The sequence below is a fragment of the Paramisgurnus dabryanus genome, chromosome 12 (genome assembly GCF_030506205.2).
Source record: "Paramisgurnus dabryanus chromosome 12, PD_genome_1.1, whole genome shotgun sequence".
Classification (NCBI taxonomy): domain Eukaryota; kingdom Metazoa; phylum Chordata; class Actinopteri; order Cypriniformes; family Cobitidae; genus Paramisgurnus; species Paramisgurnus dabryanus.
The window spans coordinates 29046915-29070347 of NC_133348.1; the positions used below are offsets into that span (position 1 = coordinate 29046915).

A 23433-nucleotide genomic window follows, 5' to 3' on the forward strand; every position below is an offset into this window, starting at 1 on the left:
AGTGAGCAACGCTTATTGTTCATAGTGTCTGGAGAATAAGAACTCAAAATCGAACCGTCTGTCTGTCTCATTCCTTGAGAGTCACTCACAAGTGTTCATTTGTGTCCAGAGTGAGTGGTATGGCTCATATAGTCTCGGCGCCTGCTCGTGGCGTCTGTCCATCTGTCCTTTTCCAACGCCGGCATTCCAAGGAATAGTTCACTCAAATTCTGGAAATTCTTTTCACTGTTTCTCACCCTCATTCCAAACTTTTATGACTTTTTGTCTTTTGTGAAAAGCACTGCAGATTGTTCAAGTGGCTTTTCTGACACCGATCATGTTTGTCATCTGTACAGAGTCAATAAATATGAATGAAAACATTGTATTTAAACACCTGGTTCTGTACAATACATCATGTACATTTATGTGTTGAATCTTTTCTCTTTCCAGAAACGGGCTAAAGGACAGTACCTGTTTTTTGAAGTCTGTAAGCATCTGAATCTGATGGAGAAAGATTATTTCAGTCTGAGCTTTAAAGACAGTGCTGATCAGAGGGTAAGATACATTATTATACACCATCATAAATGACTCAAGCAAATGTTTATCTAAGAATTGAAATAAGTTTGTCATTTGTTCACTGTCCTTTCTGTCATTAGTAAACAACTTATAACGCTCTCTGTATATTATAATGGGTCCGCTGTCCTCTGTAATACTGACATTCACGTCATTCAGTTTCAGTGGATTTGTGCTTTACTTTGGCTAATGCACCAATTATTGGCTTGTGTGATTTCCTGCTGATATTGATCTGTTATTTGGGTGTGATCAATAAAAGCCACCGATCAATCCTTTAAAAGCCATGAGAAATGAAGCATGAGCTAAAAGCTTCAGTACAAATGGTTTTTCTCACAAATTGGATGATTGAAGTGCATGATGGGATCTGATTTTATACATTCGGTCATGTGCTGTTGTTGATGTGTGTGTGTGTGTGTGTGTGTGTGTGTGTGTGTGTGTGTGTGTGTGTATGTGTGTTTAGTCCAGCAGCATATACTGCATGTGTTATCATGTTTATCAGTGATAGATCTGTACTGTTATGAATCTCTATTTATATCTAAGGTCACATACAGAGAGTGCAGAAGTGAATCTTCTTCATTATTTCTCTCTGTGTGTACACATCACTGGATTCAATCACTACATTAGAGATTATTTGAAGAGTTTGGTTCCAAAACGCAATAAATCCATTTAGACTAATTTCGGTAAAAACCATATATTCTTGGTTTTCTATACCAAGAACGTGAGATTTTGTGCACGTGAGGGTTATAAAAACATAAAAATTCAAATCCATAATTTGATTTTCAAAGATTTTTTATAAAAACTGATAATTTTTTCCAAAATGCAATAAATCTATTGAATCAGTATATAAATGTGCTTTCATCTTTGCCATGTTGTATTCATTTAGTTAACTAGTGGTATACACTGATTAAAAAAATAAACATTATTGGCATTAATTAAAACACTTACTTTGTCATAATAACAACACTGTCATTGCTGCAGTTATACTTGGGACGTAGTCGCTGAACTTTTTTCACAGCGATCAGCTGTAAAATGTTTTGGTCCTGCTCGGTTTGTTGGCTCGGCGTGAAATAATGTTTACAGTGCGTGGAATGGTGCACTGGGATTTATTGCATTCTGCAGAAAAGGAGGACTGGCGTTTATTGCATTTTGGGAAACAAAGGGAAAAAGATGACAGAATAACATGGCGGATATTAGATTTTGTGTACAATTAAGAATTTACTTTTTAATACTGACCTGATACAACACAGATTTTGGCGGTAACTCATTTTTTTTTTTTTTTGTTTATTGCGTTTTGGAACCAAACTCTTCATTTATTATTATATATTGCAGTTTTTACTTAAAACACTGCATTACTCTCATTACAGCAAACTCTGTTTGAATAAAATTAAAAAAAAAATTTTTTATCACCAGTATGAATGTAAAATATATAACTACACATAGAAATTTGTTAAAGGACAAGTTCGGTATTTTACACTTAAAGCCCTGTTTTCAGATTGTTTATGATGAAATAGAACGGTTTTGACTAATATTTGGACATATGATATTGGCCCGAGAATTTTCGGGTGTTGTATCAGCCCCCACCTTTACAATGGGTTTAATGGTGCACTGGAACAATCCTTCCTGAAATGCCTTAAACTTTCGTTTACAAAGACGTGAAACTCACGGAGTGGTCAGGGGTGTTCACTGATATGCTCACACAAAAATCGCTGCAAAAGATGCTTTCCAACAGGTGTTTTAGCATTCATTGTAAACTTATGGACCTATTTTTCCAAACGCCTCACACCCGAACATTCTTCCGCTGAGAGCTTGAATAATACACACTCCAGCCCAGGTGGTGGCGATAATCCACCTTTCCCGGCGCGGAGTAATACCATACCTCTTAGCACATCTAACACAAGTCAATGGAGTTGGACAAAAACTAGGATAAAACCTGTTGGAATGCGTCTTTTGCAGCGATTTTATGGGTGAGCATATCAGTGAACACCCCTGACCACTCTGTGAGTTTCACATCTTTGTAAACGAAAGTTTAATGCATTTTAGGAAGGATTGTTCCTGTGCATTTATGCAGCCATTGTAGAGGTGGGGGGTAATACATCAAACACCAGAAGATTCTCGGGCCAGCATTATATGTTCACATTTCAGTCAAAACCGTTCTATTTCATCATAAACAATCTGAAAACAGGGCATTAACTGTAAAATATCTGACATGTCCTTTAAGAGTTTACTCATTCGCTTATTTATTGTGTTTTGTGTGACTTTAGTGCTGGCTGGACCCAACAAAGGAGATTAAACGACAGATCCGCAGTAAGTGTATGATCACATTATCTTAAAAGATTTTATTATGATCAGTGTGGTTTTTTTATGATGAAAGCGATTGTTGGATGATGATGATGATGGTAACGTGTCTGCAGGAGTTGTGGTCTGGATGGTTTTGAAAATGCACACGATAGGAATAATTATAGTTATTAGACAGAATGATGCACACAAGGAGGCAGATGACCGGATCAATGCAGTACAATTCCACACACAAAAACCGTAACAATGATTGTGTTGTCATAATGAATAACTAATGACTGCGTTGTATGAATTGACATGATAGACTGTGTGTATAGATCCTTGATTGACAGTTGACAAAATGACAAGAGCAGAATGCCGAGAGTGATGTATCCCACAATGCAATGTGCTTAACTTAACCAAAAAATTCTATTGTACAAAAATAAGGAAAACTACTATGAGATTTAACATCTACTTCTTGCATTGATTTGATCCAAGATCTTATATTGATGACAGGGAATTTAAACATCTCTATAAAGTTTTCCCCATCACATTTCAAAGGATTTCAGTGGGGTTAAAGTCACAACGTAAATGAATTAGCGATTCTCGTGTTTACATCCTATTGTGACGTATATCCGAGTAAAATGGTTTCTAAGATAAAAACAAAATGTAGGACGGGACTTGATATTGTTTATCGAGAACTGATCGTTGGAAACAAGTCTCTGGTAGCCCTGCCCTCACGCCATTCCTCGTGACAGGAAGTAAAGAGAGGGCACCCTGAGGAGGGCGTTGATTATAGGCACACGAATAAAAAAAAAACCAATTAAGCGCCCAGACAGGTCTTTTATAAAAAAAACACCACAATATTCCATTAAAAATTTAAAGTTTTAATTTCAATTTCATGGTGACTTTTAGATCAGACTCAGAACAGAAACAGTCAATCGTTGTGTGTTTGTGAGCAGTCCAACAATTTTCCTCTTCTGAAACACAGTAACATCTTTCCCATGAACAAAGGATCAGCTGCCGTTTTGTTGTATAAGAAATGAGAAGCTATCCATAGTTTTAGTTGGAGTTAAAAGTGTTGTTTCCATGTAAAACATATAAAGCACTGCAATAATTATCCAATCCCAGACTGTGAAATATTTACTTCTCAATGCAAACACAGACTTTTGTTTAACCATCTGGAGAGTTTGTTGTCTGCACGATGTATGATTATATGATTACAGGCGTGCTATTATTTACACGTTACTTCAGAACAGACCCAACACTACTCTAAAACCCTTTACTATGACTGTGTGCCGTGTAAGCAAAGTATTTCTTATTTTTCCTAAAATATGTCTTATTTATATTTTTATGAAATGTATTGTTCATATTCATATTGCCAAAGCCCCTTTGGGGAGGTAACTAGGCAGCCATGTTTGTAATGCCTCAGCGCAGTTTTTTTTTGTCATACAAGAAAAGACAAAACTATGAAAGACAGAAGGACAGATATCTCTAAAAATCATGTGCTAAAATCACATTAAAATGATCAACATAACTGAATTTTTGTTCAGTTAAAGGTTGTTTTATCCAATATCAATGACCACATTTACATGCGTCCTCATAATGCAATTATAATGGGATTTTGAGAGTATTGCCATTATACTTTACCTCATGTAAATGCGATATTTCGATTAAAAAAATAATGCGATTAAGCTCATAATCGCAGCAAGTATAATTGTTTTTTTAAACGGACGCCATTTTTATTCACAGTATGCGTCCATGTAAACGCATTAATAACATCTATACCTCACTAACTGAAGTGCGCATGTGTTTTTGTAATGCATGAATTGGTTTTAAACTTGACATTAGGAAGTTTTCCCTGAACTCTGTCAACATGACTCGCTGTCAGCAGTCTGCCTTCATCCAGAAACAGCTCAAATCACACCACAGCAGTGTATAAAACGTTACAGCGACTTCATTTCTGTTTTCATCACGACACCAAATAACGAAATACGTCCGTAAGACGTGTTTGTCATTTAATGCAAGACAGTGGACAGTATATGCGAGTTCATCATTTGTGCTCTGCATTGGGCTATTGGGATGTAAACAGGAATGAAGAGTCATGTAAACATCTTACTGAGATAAAGTCCTTACTTCATTATTGGAAATAATTGCATTATTGGTGTACATTTAAACACAGTTAATGTTAACGTGTGCGTACACCAAGGTGAATCAGATCTGTTGTGATGACTAGAGGATGACTAAAATAGAGGAAGAGGACAGTGAGAGGAAATGTGCATTAAAATAGAAACTGTGTCCTCATTAATGCAACCGAGTGGAGGGGAGGAGAGGAGAGATTATATACTGATGTTATACCGTAACTGATGAAAGATTGTTTCATGTTATTCTTACTATATGTATATCTTAACATCTGACCAATCAGCATCCAGAACCTTTATCCCTTATGCAGGATGATCCATTAAAAATTATTGGATGCATTCTCAATGTTTTGATCAGAGACACACAGGGCAAAATGTAGTCTGTAGTTTATCTTCCATCAGCAGGAGGACACCACCATCTTCCTGTAGTTTATATCTTTACTATTGTTTCTGGATTTTTTTTAATGTGAAGTCTGATGTGATTTATTCCTCTCTGTGTGTTTTTGTCAGACTCTCAATGGCAGTTTGCCTTCAGTGTGAAGTTTTACCCACCCGACCCATCCCTACTGACTGAAGACATAACCAGGTATAAACACCACCATGTTTACCATATTAGGGTTTTTTTTGTGCGTTGATCTCATCTCTGTCTCATGTGTTGTCTGCAGGTACCTTCTGTGTCTTCAGCTCAGACAGGACATTGCATCAGGACGGTTACCCTGTTCTTTTGTCACGCATGCTCTTCTGGGCTCATACGCCCTACAGGCTGAACTGGGCGACTATGACACAGAAGAACAACGAGTGGACTACATCGCCGACTTCCAGTTCGCTCCAAACCAGACCAAGGAGCTTGAGGAGAAAGTGGTGGAGCTTCACAAATCCCACAGGTTAGAAAAATCAGCATTTTTTATTTTGAAAGGAAACATCATTAATGGCTTTTTTATCATGTTGTTTATATTAGCAGCTCAAATAAAATGTTTAGACATATTTGTCTCAACATCTTGTTTACTTTTGTAGCCATAGCTTGGATTAATAGTTTGTTGGTTTAGAATTAAAGTTTGTATATGAAGAAACAGTTTGTCAGCTTGTATGGTTTTTAGATTTTTAGTAAAGCCCTGATGTTAAAGTTGAATATTGATCCTTCTGTCATCATGTGTTTCAGGGGTATGACTCCAGCTCAAGCTGATATTCAGTTTCTGGAAAATGCTAAGAAGCTCTCCATGTACGGTGTAGACCTGCATCACGCCAAGGTAAAAGATCTGCTGATGTTAACGTGTCACCTGTCTGTATGATGCTGTAATGATACCTGATATTAACTTTATCATCTATAATAGACATTTCATCCCAGCGTGAGGTCATTATTGTTTGAGATAATCTTCATCTGTTGGCCTGTAGAGCTTATGAGAACAGCACAGTGTGACATCAGCTGAACAAACACATATAGTGTGTGTGTGTGTGTGTGTGTGTGTGTGTATGCAGTGGAGGGGTTGAGGTCTGGGAAAAATGTGTTTCCATTTTTAAACTCGCACAGGAATCTAAACTCAACATCATCTACAAGTGTTTCCCAGTGGGTCTCAAATGCAAACTGTACATCATATCCTCATGTAAGAAGTTGTAATCTTTAGTTAGGATAGTTTATGTTTTTTTCTTCAGCTGAGATCTCATGACCTTTAAGAACTTAAGGGCAGTTCACATTATAATGATAACTATAAAAAATATAGTTTTGAAAATCGTTTTAAATTAAAGAGAATAGCAGAGCTCACACCACAACTATAACGATAAAGATACAACAAACGATATCGTTGGGAACACTTTCTGAGCTTTTTTTTTTAAGCGTGTTGAGGACATCTGCTGGTTATTCCTGTTGTGTAAATGCAACAAGAACAACATATTTACATATTCAGTGACATGTAAACAATTGCAAAAGTTTTTATTATAAGTAGGGCTGCCTAAAGATTCATCACGATTAATCGCATCCAAAATAAACGTTTGTGTTTGTGTGTACTGTGGGTAATTATTATTTATATATGATATTTATATTTATATACGCACATAATCATGTATATATTTAAGAAAATTTGTTATATTTATATTATATATTTATATAAATTTATATACAGTATATAAATGCAAATATTTCTTAAATATATACATGAATGTGTGTATTTATATAAACATAATATTTACACACAGTACACACACATATGTTATGTAAACACAAACTTTTATTAGGGATGCGATTAATCGCGATTAATCTTTTGACAACCCTAATTATAAGAAATATCCAATATTAGTCAATGCCATTAAAGGCGGGGTGCACGATTTTGAAGAAGCGCTTTGGTAAAGGGAGTCGGGTCGAGTACCAAAACACACTTTTAGCCAATCAGCAGTAAGGGGCGTGTCTACTGACATTGTTTCTTGGGTTGCGTATGTGTGGGGCGGGTCTATCAAAAGAAGGTCCAAATTCTATTGGTATAGGGGCGTGTTTGTTTATGTGATTTCCAATGTCAACTTTGGCTTTCAAAGATTGTACACCCCACCTTTAAAGTGAAATGCTTTGCGCGATAATGGTTTGATCATTTCACATGTGATCATCAGCATTAGCTCTGTAATGTCTGTTCTACATTAATACTTTATGTCAGATACAAATAGATACAATTCTTATTTCCCTCATGTGGTTTTTAGGTGAGATATGATCCACAGGTCATGTTTAATGATATGCAGAAGATTATTTGCTCTTCCACTTAGATTCAAAAGTTTCACGCGTGTTTCGCACACACGTGTTGGGTATAATATTAGCGAGCTCAGGTAATTTAAAATGAATGTGTTTTTGCCGAATGGACACGAGAAGACGAGAAATATCTTGCGTGTGGGCATCGAGTCCTTTTCCAAGCTGCGGGACAAATTGTTTGCAAGGCCACCGGGGTTTCTTTCTGTCTGACTGGTGTGGGGAAACAGACTGCACACAAATCGGTGACGTTTACATTTTGGTTAAAATATTGCCACTAGGTTGGGTCGCCCTCGGGTCTAATATTCTCGAGTTTGTCTCGGGTTGTGTTTTTCTAAATAAAATAAAAAAAAATTCCACATCAGGTTCAGAGAAAAATGTATTTGGGTCATTTCGGGTGGGTACATTTCTTTGGACCTGAGAAGACCTTAAACACAGACAAGCATCAGTAATCTGTGTTTGATGTCCTGAAAGCTTCAGCAATAAAAATCTTACATCTGTTATTGAATGTTGTGATGTTTACATTTTAAAGTACTATAGCTTGATAAACTGAGCTGTAAGTTTAGTGGTGCTGTATGTAATTGTGTGTATGGTTTTCTGTCCATGCATCTCTCTCTCTCTCTCTCTCTCTCTCTCTCTCTCTCTCTCTCTCTCTCTCTCTGTTTTTCTTCACACAAATATGCAATAGATTTTGAGATGTTTGTTTTTGTTTTGAGCAGGATTCTGATGGGGTGGACATCATGTTGGGTGTTTGTGCAAACGGCTTGTTGATCTATAAGGATCGACTGAGGATAAATCGCTTTGCTTGGCCCAAAATCCTCAAGATCTCCTATAAACGCAGCAACTTCTACATCAAGATCAGACCTGGAGAGGTACAAAATATCAACACAAACTGCCCTGTGGAAAACACACATGACATAAAATAAAACGCATGATTTCACACAACTGCTATTCAGTCTGGATACACAACAACAGTGTCACAGTGATGATCATGTCCAAAAACGCACAAAAATTGAAATGTGTGTCTGTGTTTTGAAGTCATTATTCATTGATAATTTCCATCACATTGGAGTGAATATTATTAGTGAATATCATCTGAAGGTTTGCTGGTTTGTGGTTTTTTTGGAGCACAACAGATCGTAAAACTAAAGTCATACCTGTTTGAAATATGAGAGTCTGTTAATAATGACAATGTTCATTTCCCTGTGAATAAAACAAGTTTGATATTGAAACAAAACTTCACCTTTCATCTCTCTGAGGTGACTCTGAAAAACACATGGATATGAAATATTGATGAATATAATAACAGCAGCACGTCTGTCAATGGCTCTCTGTTTCAGACGGAGCAGTTTGAGAGCTCTGTTGGATTCAAGCTGCCCAACCATCGTGCTGCCAAAAGAGTTTGGAAAGTCTGCGTTGAGCACCACACCTTCTTCAGGTAAACACAGTGTTGTTAATTGTGTGTTTTGAAGCTCATGTGACCTTGTGTGTTTTTACTGCCATGTGTGATGTCATCATGTTAAGTGTACAGTGAGTTACGTGTAATTCAGAGACTGTTTATACCTGCTATTAAGATGTGTTTTGGTTGATCGAATCACAAGAGGACAAAGCTAAACACAGGTGTAAACGGCGGGAAAACAATATGAGATACCAACCACTTTCAGGTAGCCGAGACACATTCGACCAGATTGCTCTTGTGGGCGCTCAGGCATAGCTACGGTCAGCTTAGACGATGTGCGCATTTTACATCTAGAATTTTCTTACTACAGGGTTTATGCCCAGCTGGTGCAATGTGTCTCTCTCATCCACTTGTGATCCAATCGACCAAAACCAACTTAAACAGAGCCTTGGATGTGCCTGTCTACACACTTTACATCCCATCACACAAGCTCAAATGAAGTATGAGATCTATATGAGCAGGAACTGCAAAGAGGAAATTGACAGAAAATGCCTCAGAATTATTCACAGATTTTCTGTTTAAATAATAAAAAATGTGTATTTTAAAGTCTTGTCTAGTTAGTTGGCCATATGGTGCCCCAACGTTTGCAAGATTATAGTGGTAGTCAGTCTTCATCAGCTTGGCAATTTTGGTATATGGGTGGGGATGGGAAATGTCAGGAGGGTAGGCAGACATCTGATAATAATGTGCTATACACCGTATTATTTGACAAATAATAACAAATATCGATCTGAATATATCTATAGGCCATACAATATTACCATTTTTAGGTATTTTTTACTCAAGAGATGATGGAAACATGACTGAATAAAATAATGTTCATGTGACTCTATTAAGATTCATCCATGCTCTTCTTACAGAATTTATTAGCATTGCATTTGTCTGCAGAAAATAAATAGACATGCAGGTGGACCAGAGTTCATATGTTGTCTTTTCCTGCAAAGATTTAGTTTTTTTTAACATATCTTTGAGTCTGCACAGAAGCAACACACAGTATGTGAAGTGTTACATGAAAGAAAACCAAAAAACAGGCTGATGTGTCATTATTAGTTTTGGTAATTTTTATGAATGAGTGTTCATGAATCAAATTTACCATTTTACCTTTATTGTGACATCTGTGTGTGTGCGTGCCTGTTTTGCTCAGTCACACAGTAGAGAATGAGATTGTTATAATGTGACACTGTATAAATGTTAACATTATAAAAGAGATGAACACTTAACATTATTTCATGAATTTCAGGTATTAGCGCTGTCTAATATAACACACACACACAGACAGATCATGTACATCCTGCAGTGTATAAACTGTTTTGTATGTGTTTGCAGGTTGACGTCCCCTGAGCAGCCCACCAAGACCAAGTTCTTGACTTTGGGTTCTAAGTTTCGCTACAGCGGGCGAACGCAGGCGCAGACGCGACAGGCCAGTACCCTGATTGATCGTCCTGCACCGTACTTCGAGCGCACTTCCAGCAAACGCATCTCTCGCAGTCTCGACGGAGGTGTGTGATGAATTACTGATGTTATATATAAATGGATTATGTTCTTCTATAGCGTTTTCAGTCAGGGTATCCAGATGTTTATGAATATGAGTTTAGTGTAATAGACAGCTCGTGAGGAGATCTGTGTCCCATACAGCTGTACTTTCTTCATCTCTCGCTTTCTCTCTCTCTCTGTGTGTGGGTGAGTTTAGTTATTAGGAGTTTATTGGCTTCATCTCAAAATTGTTGGAGTGAAACTGTTGTTGTAATGCAGACTGTTAAGGTTTGAAGGCTAAAATATCACAAGTTTACCATTATAGAAATAAAAACATTAAATTGAGAGGAATGTTAGAGACTCAAAGAGCTGAAGAGAGAAAATAAAGAGGTTTAATTTAGTGAGGTTGAATGTTTAAGATGTTATCGTATATGTGGAGTTGTGTGAAGTGTTTGTGCTTAACTCAGGCTGGTGAACTGTTGACATGCCTGTCTCTCTCATAAACATCTGAACTGGTCATTGTGCTGATCTGTGATCAGCCACAGGAAGTCTAGTCTCTGGTCTTTATCACAGATGACACTTTGAAAAGCAGTGAGGCAGAACTTTACTTCATGAGCATTAGCTGAAGAGACAACAAGACCACCAATGTAGATGTGAGGCAGTGCCGCTCTATTGTGTTGTGTTCCAGGTTATGAACTTCTTATCTACAGGAGAGATCTGACTGTGCTGAATTGAGTCCATTCATTTAACACTGTGTGTGTGTGGGTGCGCGTGTGTGTGTGTGTGTGTGTGTGTGTGCGTGCGTAGATGGTTGACAGATCACTGATGATTGTAAATGTATTACTTGTGCTTAGTCTGTTGCAGTGTTATGATGAAAATGAAGTCACACACAGTAACGCAGTTTATTTGGTTCAGTTCCAGACTCTAGTGACTACATAGACAGATATGCTTTGAAGATAAGCACTAAACTAGTCCTGGATTAATCTAAACCACCACATAGTGTTTGGTCCACAATGCATTCAGGGATAGCATTGCCCATTAAAGGAATATTCCAATTTCATAAAAAATCACCCTCATCATCCAAGCCATCTTCTCGACTGAACAAAGAACAACATACATTTTTTTTTAGGAAAACAATCCAGTATTTTTCTCCTTATTGTGGACTTTAGTGGACCTCAACAGTTTACAGTTTCAATGCAGCTTCAAAGGGCTCTAAACAATCCCAACTGAGGCATAAGGGTCTTATCTAGTCATTCATTTATTTATTTATAATGGGACCATGCACAATTTTTAACATAACATTTTCATCTCATGTATTGTACCGGATTTAGCCGAGGGCTAATTTTCATTCGTAGTCCCCCAGTGAAACTATAGTCATTTTTGCACGCAAAAAGTACTTTAAACCACAACTTCTCATCTTGCACTAGCTTTGTGATGCGCCAGCGTGACCTTGCGTATTACACAATACTATCGAAAGTTCACTTATGAAGTATGTGAAACTACAGCTCCAGTGTGGACAAAGAGCACCGTTCCAATGTTGTTGTATGTGGAATGACACTTAAAGGTGACATAGAATGATTGAACGGAGTATTTATCCTTGTTCTGTGACAAAAAAAAATTGTTTGGGTCTGTAATGCCTCAGAAGCTTTCTAAAAACCTCTCTCAGAAAGCTCTATTAGGGTGGAGGATTTTAAACAAGTGGTTTTGCACCTATTTGGCTCCCCCTACTGGCTTAACTTGCAATCTCATTACTGATTGGCTGATTTTGCTGCCACTCAAAAAATGTGCCAATTATTTTAAAGTGGAGGGGCAGTGAGATGCCTGTGATGTCATAAGCATCAGTTTTTCAGATTGGGCCGTTTTCTGGCTGACATTTCTAAAAGAGGAATTTCTATGTGACTGAGATGTTTAGCATGTTTAGCACTTTTTGTATGTTTGTGAATGTGGGTAGACTACCATTATTCAACAAAGACAAGGTAAAAATGGTTTTTCATTCTCTGTCCCCTTTAATAATGTCTTTGTATCAGTCTATTGTTTAAAATGGTCCACAAGTGTGCATTTCACATATGGGAAGTTGTGGTGCGTCACATGGCTAGTGCAAGACGCTTTTTTTTTTTTGCAAAAATGACGATGTTTTCACTAGATAAGACCCTTATGCCTCAGTTGGGATCATTTAGAGCCTTTTGAAGCTGCATTGAAACTGTCAACTGTTGGGGTCCAATAAAGTCCACTATATGGAGAAAAATCCTAGAATGTTTTCCTCAAAAAAACTTAATTTCATCTCGACTGAACAAAGAAAAACATCAACATCTTGGATGACATGGGCATGAGTAAATTATTGTTTTTTAATGAAAGTGGAGTAATCCTTTAAGGCACTGGTTCCCAACCTTTTTCACTTCAAGGTCCCCTAGTTGCCCACCACAATATTTGAAGGCCCCCCACTCACTCAATTTTTTCCACATAAAATTAATTAGAACTTGGAATGACTAGACAGATGTATCTTCGCTACTACAATGGGCAAAAAAAAGAAGAAACTTCTTGATTTTTGCTTATTAAAGCTTATTTAAATGCTTGTTTTGTCCAATTTTGATATTTCGAGCAGCCCTTGGAAATCTGCTACCACTGGTTGGGAAACACTGCTTTATACAGTCTAGTCTTTGGAGAGTCTTTGTGGGGATCATTTTTTCATAATGCTGTCTTATAATAATAATAATTATTATTATTATAATAATAAACTTTATTTTATATAGCGCCTCCTGTTCACACAGAATGCTTTCCGTGTATGTTATGGCAATGTTACTAGGTCCTGTTTACGGGAGCAATCCCAGAACATTTACGGGATGTGTTTGTGTTCACACAGAAGCCTGTCTGACCATTTCCAGAAATTTTCTATGACCAAAGTGGTGTGTGAATGAGGTTATTGTAATCTTTCATATCAGAATACAGTCATTGTGGTTCAGATGTGCAGATCTTGCTGTTCTAGTATTGTATTGGAGGAATGTATGGAAACATGGAGAAGAATGAGTGGACAGAGACAAAGGAAATGAGGCGGACATCTGTTTCCTGTCTGTGTGTGTAGAGATGAGCTCATACTGTGTCTATGAGGAAATGATAGAAATAAAATGAAACCTTTAACAGTCAGGTGTTTGTATGTATGCATGCAGCAGATACATCAGTACATAACACACAATACTGCATGAGAGCTCAAGCTAAAGATTATTTTAGCAGTGGATGCTATCGACTGTTCTGATATAAATGGGTTCAGATTGACCCAGTTAGTTATAAAAGCGTCCTGTTTATATGAAAATATCTTCAGCAATAAGCACAGTTGTTTTTGTCAAGAACTGGGATTGATAATCAAATCAGTCTTGTTCAGTGATTTGTAAAGTGAATGTGACCTGAACATGTCTTTCCTCTTTAATGGTTATATTGTATCTAAATTCAAGTGTTAAGTTATCCCTCAGGTCTCAGTTTACTTTAGAAAAGGAAACATTTCGTGACACATCTGGAGGATCATGTGACAAGAGACTGTATTTGATGAAACCTCTGTGACAGCACATGGGTCATAACGCTTGCAGTCCTGCATTGAGTCGTGTTAGAGTTGGCATGTGTGCAGATAAAAGCTTTCCAGCTCTCTCTCATCTATTAACATGACCCTGTTTTTCCCTCTGATGGGAATCCGCCCGGCCTCTTTACATCCATATAAAGCTGAGATCGCCCCCTGGTGGACACTGCGAGCAGTGTCAGATGGCCCAGTTCTGCATGAGTTTAGTGTTGTTACAGACTGACGGGATGATGAACGTCCCAGCCGTACAGCCACATTAGCCTACTTTCACTCAAACAGGGTCATACTGATGAGATGCTCACGTGTTTCTCTCCTCTTTATAGCACTAATGGTGCTGTTGGGAATATTTTTTAGCGTACGCCATTTTTGCCTTTTGGCCACACGTAAACTTTTAGTAAGCATCCTGCACACTGTTTTATAAATTAGACCCCTGATATGTAGATTGTATTGCAGTGTACTTCATACTTACTGCATCCTTCAGATTTAGTAGGAGTAGTATGTATGTATTTAACAAAAGTATCTGTTTAATGATTTAATAAGCGCATCTCATTATAGATCTGAGTAATACAGTATGTGTTTATGATATGTGTTTGTGTCCAGCTCCTGTTGTAAATGTTGCTGGTGGAGATTCGATGGGTGTTGGTGAGAACGGTCCGACTCTAGAGCTCAACTCTGATAATAAGGTGAGAGAGAGACCTCATTACATGATGATGCTTATGATCACACGCACTGTTGTTTATTTGACTCTAGTACTGTAAAATACTGCACATTACTCTGTTATGGGTTCTTTAAGAAATATTAATACTGATGTCTTCTGTAGACATGACTCATCATTCACCTAGACAGTGTTTTAATCATTCTGTTGTTGTTTTTTTGGACACAGAGACACAGGCAGAATTTGTTTTTTATACACAGATTGACTTTTATTTTGGAGGGTTCAGTCAGTCTCACATTTAAGCCCTGAGAGAGCGTTGACCTTTATAATGTACCAAGTTACTTTACAGAGAGCCCTTTATATACACTCTTCAGAAAAACACATTTAGGGATGCACCAATAGGACGGTACCAGTTTTAACAAACAGCTATTGGCTGATTCTGACATTTATAAGCGTTTGTCATTAAAGGGGACATATCATGAAAATCTGACTTTTTTCATGTTTAGGTGCTATAATTGGGTCCCAAGTGCTTCCATCAACCTAGAAAATGTGAAAAAGATCAACCCAGTAACTTAGTTTTGGTAAACCATACTCTGCAAGCCTGTAAAAAAATAGCTCATTGAAATTTGGCTCCCCTTGTGATGTCAGAAGGGGATAATACCGCCCCTTAATCTGCACTATCCAACCACAGCATTGCCATTTAGTGCAGTGATCAACTCATTTGCATTTTAAAGGACACACCCAAAAACTGCACATTTTTGCTCACACCTACAAAGTGGCAATTTAAACATGCTATAATAAACTATTCATGTGATATTTTTTGATATTTGAGTTTTTTTATTTTTATTGTTATGGGCAAAAATCCTTAATCTTGCGGCGTTTTCTTAAAAAATGTGATGGAATATGTGGGATATTTATGCAATTTTATGTGATGAAATTGCGTGGACTTGCCAAAATTGTGTGAACTTGCAAAAACTGTTTGCAGCTTTTCATTGATGTTGACGTTGCCTAATTACTGTACGTCACTTCCTAACATTCCCATAACAACAGGGGACATGGCTGCGCATGTGTTAAGTAAATGCAACATTTTTCAACTTTCTGCTAAGATATATATACGACTTTTTGCCACGAAAATGTGGGGATTATAAAATCATGCAAGCCCCACATATTTTGCGAGCAGAAATCTGCAATTTATGCGGCAAGAGTGCAGCGTTTTTAAAAAATGCAGCCCCCGCATAAATATGCAGACTTTGCATAATCGCAGATCGCATAATCGCGTTTTTCTGGAGGGGCTGTATTTTGAGCTAAAACTTCACATATGTACTCTGTGTACACCAAAGATTTTGTGAAATATCCCCTTTAAAATAGATGACGGTCTTGATCATGTTTTTAAATGCAAAGTTGAAAAGACACGCATTAAGGTAAATTACGTAGTTTATTGCTGCATTATCAACTCAACGTGGATTGGATGTTCAGCAGGCCATTGTTATAAGAGAGGCACTTGAATGTAGCTACAGTGACCCAAAGCAAGTGACAGATTGTCTACATTTAGTATCTTTAGGACAAATAATCCACGTAAACTGATTTAGTTTACATACCCATGTTATTCCTTCACATCAACCAAACTAACTGAACTCTATACTGGTTTATAAGCTCAAATAAAAACACTCATGGTGTGTTCATACTTGTAGTTCGGTTCTTTTGGTTCGGACAAAAAAATAATTGAACTACCAACGCATTTCACTACGTGTTTTCATTCAGAACACGTGAACCAGCTGAAAGGCACAAGGAGATCAGTGAGTACATAACGGCTACCGTAGTTGCCACACGCATTTGGAAAAGCGAGGCGCTAGAGAGCACTGTTCGTTTGAATGCAAAATACAATTTCACCACTAGATGGGGGAAAATCCTCTATACTGTACCTTTAAGCCTGTTGTGCGGTTTCCAGTATATGCTCGATGGACCAAATGTTAATGAGGCTCTTTAAACCCCCAGTGCTTCACATTTGTCCCCTGCTCATTTTGTTTATGCATACACCGTTCTTCCCGCTGTAAAATCAGGGTTGAGTCTTGTGACATCACATCCTGTTTTTGGTTCGTTGTGCTGACTTCATTCCAAGTACGTCGAACCACACTGTTTGTTTGGAGTCCGCGTGGCAGCATTCACATTTACTCAAATGAACCGCACCAGAATTCGTTTCAATCGAACCAAACATGACAAGTATGAACAAGCCCTCAAGTTTCTTCCTCTGTTTTCCTGAGCTCCAACACTGCATCTCTAGTTTGTGATGTTATCTAATGCTCACGCACGCACACATCTAGTGGTCAATATTCCCGAGTCTTTCCTAATATGTGCTTCCTCACACCAATCCCTCACTGCTCACAGACTAATGTTGTGTTTCTCTCTCCCCCTCTCTTTCCCTGTGCACTCCCTCACGTCCCCTCGCACATTTCTCCTCCGTCGCATTCGTCTCTGTCCGCACACGATCACACCCAGTCTCTATTCATGTTTCCATTTTCCCCATCCTCATCCACCCTCTCTTCCCTCCATCCCACCCTCGACACCATCTCTGAGCTGGACGTGTTGTCCGACATCTCCGAGGACGACCTTCGTTATGAACCTGAAGCCGAAGTTTTGACCTGTGTGGCCAATCCCGCCGACAGGGAGGGCGAGTGCGACCTGTCCTACGTGTCCACGGAGCACGTCACAGGGTCAGAAGAACCCCATCCACCCTCGCTGTCCGGCTCTGTCCTCCCCAAGCTGGGCCTGACCGTGTTGGGATTCTGTAAGGGTCTGCGTCTGCCGTCTCTGTTGGACGAGGACGGTTACATCAGTCTGCCGTGCTTGCCGGAAGACTGCGCCGCTCTGCTGCTTCCCGCCGGACTGCACCATCACCTGCCCCTCACCTCTCCTTCCCTTCTGCCCTCCTTCCTCCTCATCTTCGCCGTCTTCCTCTCTGCCTGTCGGTCGGTGGTGCTGTCTCTGCTGTTGGCGCTACCTCTGGCCGTATCGCTGTGTTATCTGGAGCCAAAAGCAATCGCGCGCTTCAGGCCGACAGAGTCTGTGGCTAAGATGACCTTGGCAGAGGAGATGCAGTGTGACCCCGCTGCCTAAACTGACCCTTGACCCCTCCCTCCTCGTCTCTGTGCCTACCCGCCTCCTAAAACGCTGCTGCGTGCACTTTATGTTGCTGTTTGCTTTCTACCTTTCCTATTGGTCCTTATCAGATGCCTTCATGTCTGTAAACCCCTTCGCCACCCATTAATGTTTTATTTGATGCAAGCGTAAGTCGTACAGCCAGTTTTTAGGTAAATATTTAACCCTAGAGTTCAACCAGTATAGCGTGATTGCTCGGCTTTAATTTGAAACGGCACGTTTTTAAGATGTTAGGCCGTCACTTGAGATGAGTTATTTTATAAGATTAGTCTGTAACAAGAGTCTTGTGCTTTCTCTTAGTACAGGAAAACGTACATGTGCATCCAATCACAACCGTTTTAAATCTCGCTGTGCTTGGCCTCGCTCGTTATGACATCACATCCCGTGTGCACTTTTATTGGGTATTCCCGTCATGCATATTTTTCCTTTTTGACTATCCATAATTCCATCATTGGAGTCTACAGGTGGTTGATGTGGAGAAGCCCAGCGTGGATGTGGACACATCTGTCTCTGAGGTCTGCTAACATCTGTACTCATATTCAGATGATTATTATCACACAGTCCTGTGATGTTTTTAACTAATCTTCATCTTTTATCTCTGATGACATAAGCAGACTGCGACACACGTGGCTGATTCTGCCGTGATAAAGGTCTTTTACTCTTACATGCGGATTGTTTGATTTCACTTGTTTTTGTCAAATCAGGGTTGATTGTTGTGAAATCTTCCTCTTCATTGCTTTGGTCATGGTGATTTATTTATTTTTTATGTTTGTCTGCAGATGTTTTTGTGCTTTGGTGTTAATATGATCTTTTCATTTCTTTACTTTGAGAAATCACCAGGCAGTCATTGATTGGCTGATCAATGCTTTGATTGCAATCAATAGGATGTGAATGTAACTGTTGATTGTAAAAAGAATGTGATCATCTGTAATGTCGTACGTGAGACAAACTTGAACATACAGTGATGTTCAAAAGCCTGAGACTACAGTAAATCAATAATATATAATATAATATATTACAAATCTGACTTTTTCCATGTTTAAGTGCTATAATTGGCCTCTATCAACCTAGAAAATGTGAAAAAGATCAACCCAGTAACTTAGTTTTGGTAAACCATTCTCTACAAGCATGTGAAAAAATAGGTCATTGAAATGTGGCTCTCCTTATGATGTCATAAGGAGCTCTTATTATTATAATACCTCCCCTTAATCTGCACTATCCAACCACAGCACTGCCATTTAGTGCAGAGAGAAAGAGAGAGAAAAAATAATTGACAGCACAATTGAGTTTGAATTGCATCAAACCACCATCATTGTGATCAGTGTTTGCACTTCATCCGCTCATTAGCATTTTAAAAGACACACCCAAAACGGCACATTTTTGCTCAGACCTACAAAGTGGCAATTTTAACATGTTATAATAAATTATCTATATGGTATTTTGAGCTTAAACGTCACTTATGTGCTCTGGGAAAACCAAAATATTTATTTGACATCTTAAACAATTATGTAACATGTCCCCTTTAAAACATACTTTTATGAAATAAGATCAAATGTGAATTGTAAGCAGGTGGTCTCAGACTATTGGACCTCGCTGTGCATGCATTATAATATTGTTTCATTATAAAACATTTTCATTATATTAATGTTGTGCATTTGATTTTGGCCAGTTAAGTTTCCATCTGTTTTTATTTTTCCTTTTCCAAATGTTTTTTTCATCTTTTGATTCCACAGAGCAAGTTGAGAGTGCAGGGAGAAAATATTTATGTCAGACATAGCAATTTAATGTTGGAGGTTTGTATGTCGATTCATTGAAAACAAACGAAAGATCAGACGTGTAATGATAGTGTATGCGTGTCCTCTCTCAGACTGATGTTGTGGGCTGCTGTTTCTCACTGTTACTCTTAGCAGGCTATGTGTGTGTGTGCATGCATGTGTGTGCGTGTGCATGTGTGTGTTGTGTGTGCACCCGTGCATGGGTTGCATGACATACTGGGTGCTTGTCTGGGTGAAATGTGGATTTTTTTCATGTTTGTATGAATGTTATTTGGGATTGTTGGTGTTTATAACACTACTAATGTTATTTCTCTAACCTGACAGGTTTTTTCCTGCTTTGGTTGCTGTGTTGTTTGTTTCATTTACATGTTTGATGTTTTAACGAAATGAAACTCACACAGAGTTAAATGCGTCAGTGCTGAAGACACACTGAGTTCTGAGATGATCACATTATCATCATCATGATCATCACACAAGCTGATTGTTGTGATCAGAATAGATCATATTTACTGATCCGTAGGGTACATACGTACACACTGCAGTGTATGGTAGTGTGCTTTATTTGTACATAGCCAAACAGGTTTTCCAAACATTCCCAGACCATTCCAATGGTCTGAGATGAAAAGCCACACTCCCAGACTCATGCCATTGGTTGAGCCAGAGGTTGACATGTCAGACCACTCAAACAAAGAGAGCAATGTGTGGATCAACCAACAACTGATGGTTGTGGGAGAAAATATTTCAACATTTACAAAACTGACACCGTTATTTTCAGGTGAATGATTATCCAACACTTCCCGTTAACATGAACATGTGTTGTTATCATCTCAGAAACAGTGTGACATCAGAACTGAAGCTCCGCCTCAATGCTGCTCACCATCAGTGACCTCTGAACCTGAACCCTGTAATCCCACGGGTTACTGGTTTTAAGACGCAATATTTAATTTGACGTAATGTGACGTTCCAATATGATGTACAGTATATAAAGGTCATTAGGGCTGCAACTAAAGCCGCCTTTGCGCTGCACGCGACATACAGACACGATTGTCAGACTTCGCCCCCTAGTGGCATTCATAGTGAGGTTTCAGTTTAATTGTAACACGGGAGAGAAGCTCATTCCAGCGCAATAGGCTTCATTCCAATATTTACAATAGTGGAATAAATAAATGAACGCAAATGAATGAAACAATAAACGGCTATGAATATATGAACAATACTTCCAATATATGCCAAAGATTAAAAATGTATACATAATAAATTAATTAAATTAAATTACTTATTAATAATCAAATTTCTTTTAAGGATTCAAATATTACTGATAAAGTTAAACAAAATGATTCATAATTTTCACCTCACACACTGTTTTAGATTGGAATACACTGAAATGCATCACTTCTGGACGGAATCGCATGCGGTGTAGACGCACAAGTTCACAATTTTTTAATGGATCAAACACTCAAAACGGATCTGAAAAATATGCATTCTCAGATGGTCGGCACCTCACGGGAGCCCCTTTGCGACTCTCCATAGGAAATTAATGACTTCCCGTTTATTGGCTGTCGTTTGTCGTGTGCAGTGGAAAGGTGGCTTAACGATTATTTTCATAACCGATTATTTTCATTCTGAAAAAGACCCAACAAATTAATCGTAAATAATAATAAATCGTAAACAATTAAGTGGGGGATTAATTTTTAATTATTTATTATATTTATTATTTATTTTCATAACCGATTATTTTCGTACCGAAAATAAACAAACAAATAATCGTAAACTATTAATCGGGCGATTTATTTTTTTTTGTTAATCAACTAATCTTTTAACTTTTTTACTCAATTACCCTTTTCACTTATAGCTAAATAAGGCACTAATTTAGGGTATTCACGTGTAGAAGTGTACTTTTTAAAGTACAAAAGCCACACACTACTACAGAGTTTTACTAATATCATCTTTTTTTATTTTTACATTTTAAACATTTAATTAAAAAGTTTGTGCAGCTTTTAAATAGTAAAACATCTTTAAATGTAAAATATAAACAAACAAAACGTCTTCAGGGATGTGCTGTTTGTGAGGACATTTCGCCACAGTTTTATAAACTAATTTTAATCTTCAACTTTAGACCTAAATGAGAATTAACATTATTCATTTTCATTTTTATTATTAAAGAAATTTATTAACCAGCGTTCGTTTGGGCTTTTGCTTCTGTCATTGTCCTGTCAGGGTTGCCAGATCCACGTAACAAAACCAACCTAATGGTCATTAAAAATTTGTCCAAAAGCATCCCAATGACTATTCATATCCCAAACACCAACAACTAATGAACCAAATCTCCTCTAACCCATCCCTAACGTCAACCGGCGGAAACAATTAAAAAGTATCCCAATTCAGATCTCCACCAAAAGGCCGTGTTTTAAACAAGCTAGTTCCAAAGAAGCGCCTGAGAAACGTGTAACTTGGGTTGTATGTAGTAAATGTTCCTGACTTTGAGCATGGAGCTTGCACTGTAAAATTTTTAAACCGAGGTCACTGAGGTGAGCAGCGAGGATCAGGTGTTGTTTGTGTATGACTCTCTGTATGTGTTGGTTGTCTCTTTACCCTGACCCTTGCCTGTCTCTCCTCTGGTGCCGTGGGCTCTTCAGGACTTGGATAAAACCCAGGAGGATGTGTTGAAACATCAGGCTAGCATTAGCGAGCTAAAGCGCAGCTTTATGGAGGCTACGCCTGAGCCCAGGCCCAGTCAATGGGAGAAACGGCTAACAGGCAGCCCTGCCACCACACTTCGCCTGCAGGTTTCAGGGGTACGTGTGCTTGTGGCTGGGATTCAAACACCTGCACGTCTCTGCTCTCCTCTACTCGCTGTCGCTCTCCTCTTCTTCTCTGGTTCTGTTGGGTTTGTGTGACAGTTGGGACGCTTTGAGGAAGTGATGGGTCGCTTAACATGGCTCATGTAGTGAAATCCTGTCTCTTTACTTATCATCTTTATCCAAAAACATCATCTGGTCTCCATGACAGATCAGCTTTAATGTTATTTATTATTTTTCCTTTTAAAGTTTATTTGTAAGATGCTTTGGAGAAAATCAGCTAAATGAAAAAATGTAAAATGATTGGCTAGTATGTGAGCGGTGTGTGTTTAACAGGTCAAGTGTCACTTCTTAAGATTTGCTGAAAGATCTTCGGTTCTCCATCATCATCATTAGTAGGGCTGAGAGATATTCACCAACATCTCAGTAATTTTGGGATTATGGCGATATGCGATAAATATCTCAGTGTTTACTACAAAGTGGAAGTCGTAGCCTCATGTGAGATGTCACAATCACCTTTGTTAAAACTGAGTATGATGATGATGATAAAAATCAAAGCAGGAGTCTCCTCCTGTTTGAAAATATACCGCTGCACAACATGCAAGCTGTTTCAAAAACTTGCATCTAAACTCAGATTACATTTTTGGCAGAGCATCTGTTATATAGTGCAGACTTTAGGGACTCTGGACGGGAGTTGTATTTTTGGACAGGCTCGAGCGTCACGCCGGAAATAGGAAGTGAAGTTGCCCATCACTCGTCTGATTGCTCTTTCGCTAGCAAGAGGTGCAAAGGGGGCGCTGATGAGCACATTTTGTAACGTAAAAATGACAGATGGGACACCCTACGGACTCGTATACTAA

General features: G+C 38.4%; 1 protein-coding gene across 22 annotated transcripts in view; it reads left to right on the forward strand.

Moving 5' to 3' along the window:
- epb41l2 (erythrocyte membrane protein band 4.1 like 2) overlaps window positions 1–23433 on the forward strand; it is an 84798-nt gene that overhangs the window by 42077 nt on the left and 19288 nt on the right. For 8 of the 22 annotated variants that reach the window (XM_073811433.1, XM_073811432.1, XM_073811439.1 and 5 more), the window contains exons 5-17: window positions 430–534; window positions 2814–2856; window positions 5478–5553; window positions 5633–5851; window positions 6127–6214; window positions 8412–8564; window positions 9033–9130; window positions 10478–10650; window positions 14790–14872; window positions 18465–18515; window positions 18612–18650; window positions 19734–19793; window positions 22412–22570. In XM_073811433.1, coding sequence (XP_073667534.1) covers window positions 430–534; window positions 2814–2856; window positions 5478–5553; window positions 5633–5851; window positions 6127–6214; window positions 8412–8564; window positions 9033–9130; window positions 10478–10650; window positions 14790–14872; window positions 18465–18515; window positions 18612–18650; window positions 19734–19793; window positions 22412–22570 — 1347 coding nt within the window. The remainder of the gene's footprint in view (window positions 1–429; window positions 535–2813; window positions 2857–5477; window positions 5554–5632; window positions 5852–6126; window positions 6215–8411; window positions 8565–9032; window positions 9131–10477; window positions 10651–14789; window positions 14873–18464; window positions 18516–18611; window positions 18651–19733; window positions 19794–22411; window positions 22571–23433) is intronic. The other 14 variants (XM_073811445.1, XM_073811449.1, XM_073811450.1 and 11 more) reach the window with 11 other exon arrangements.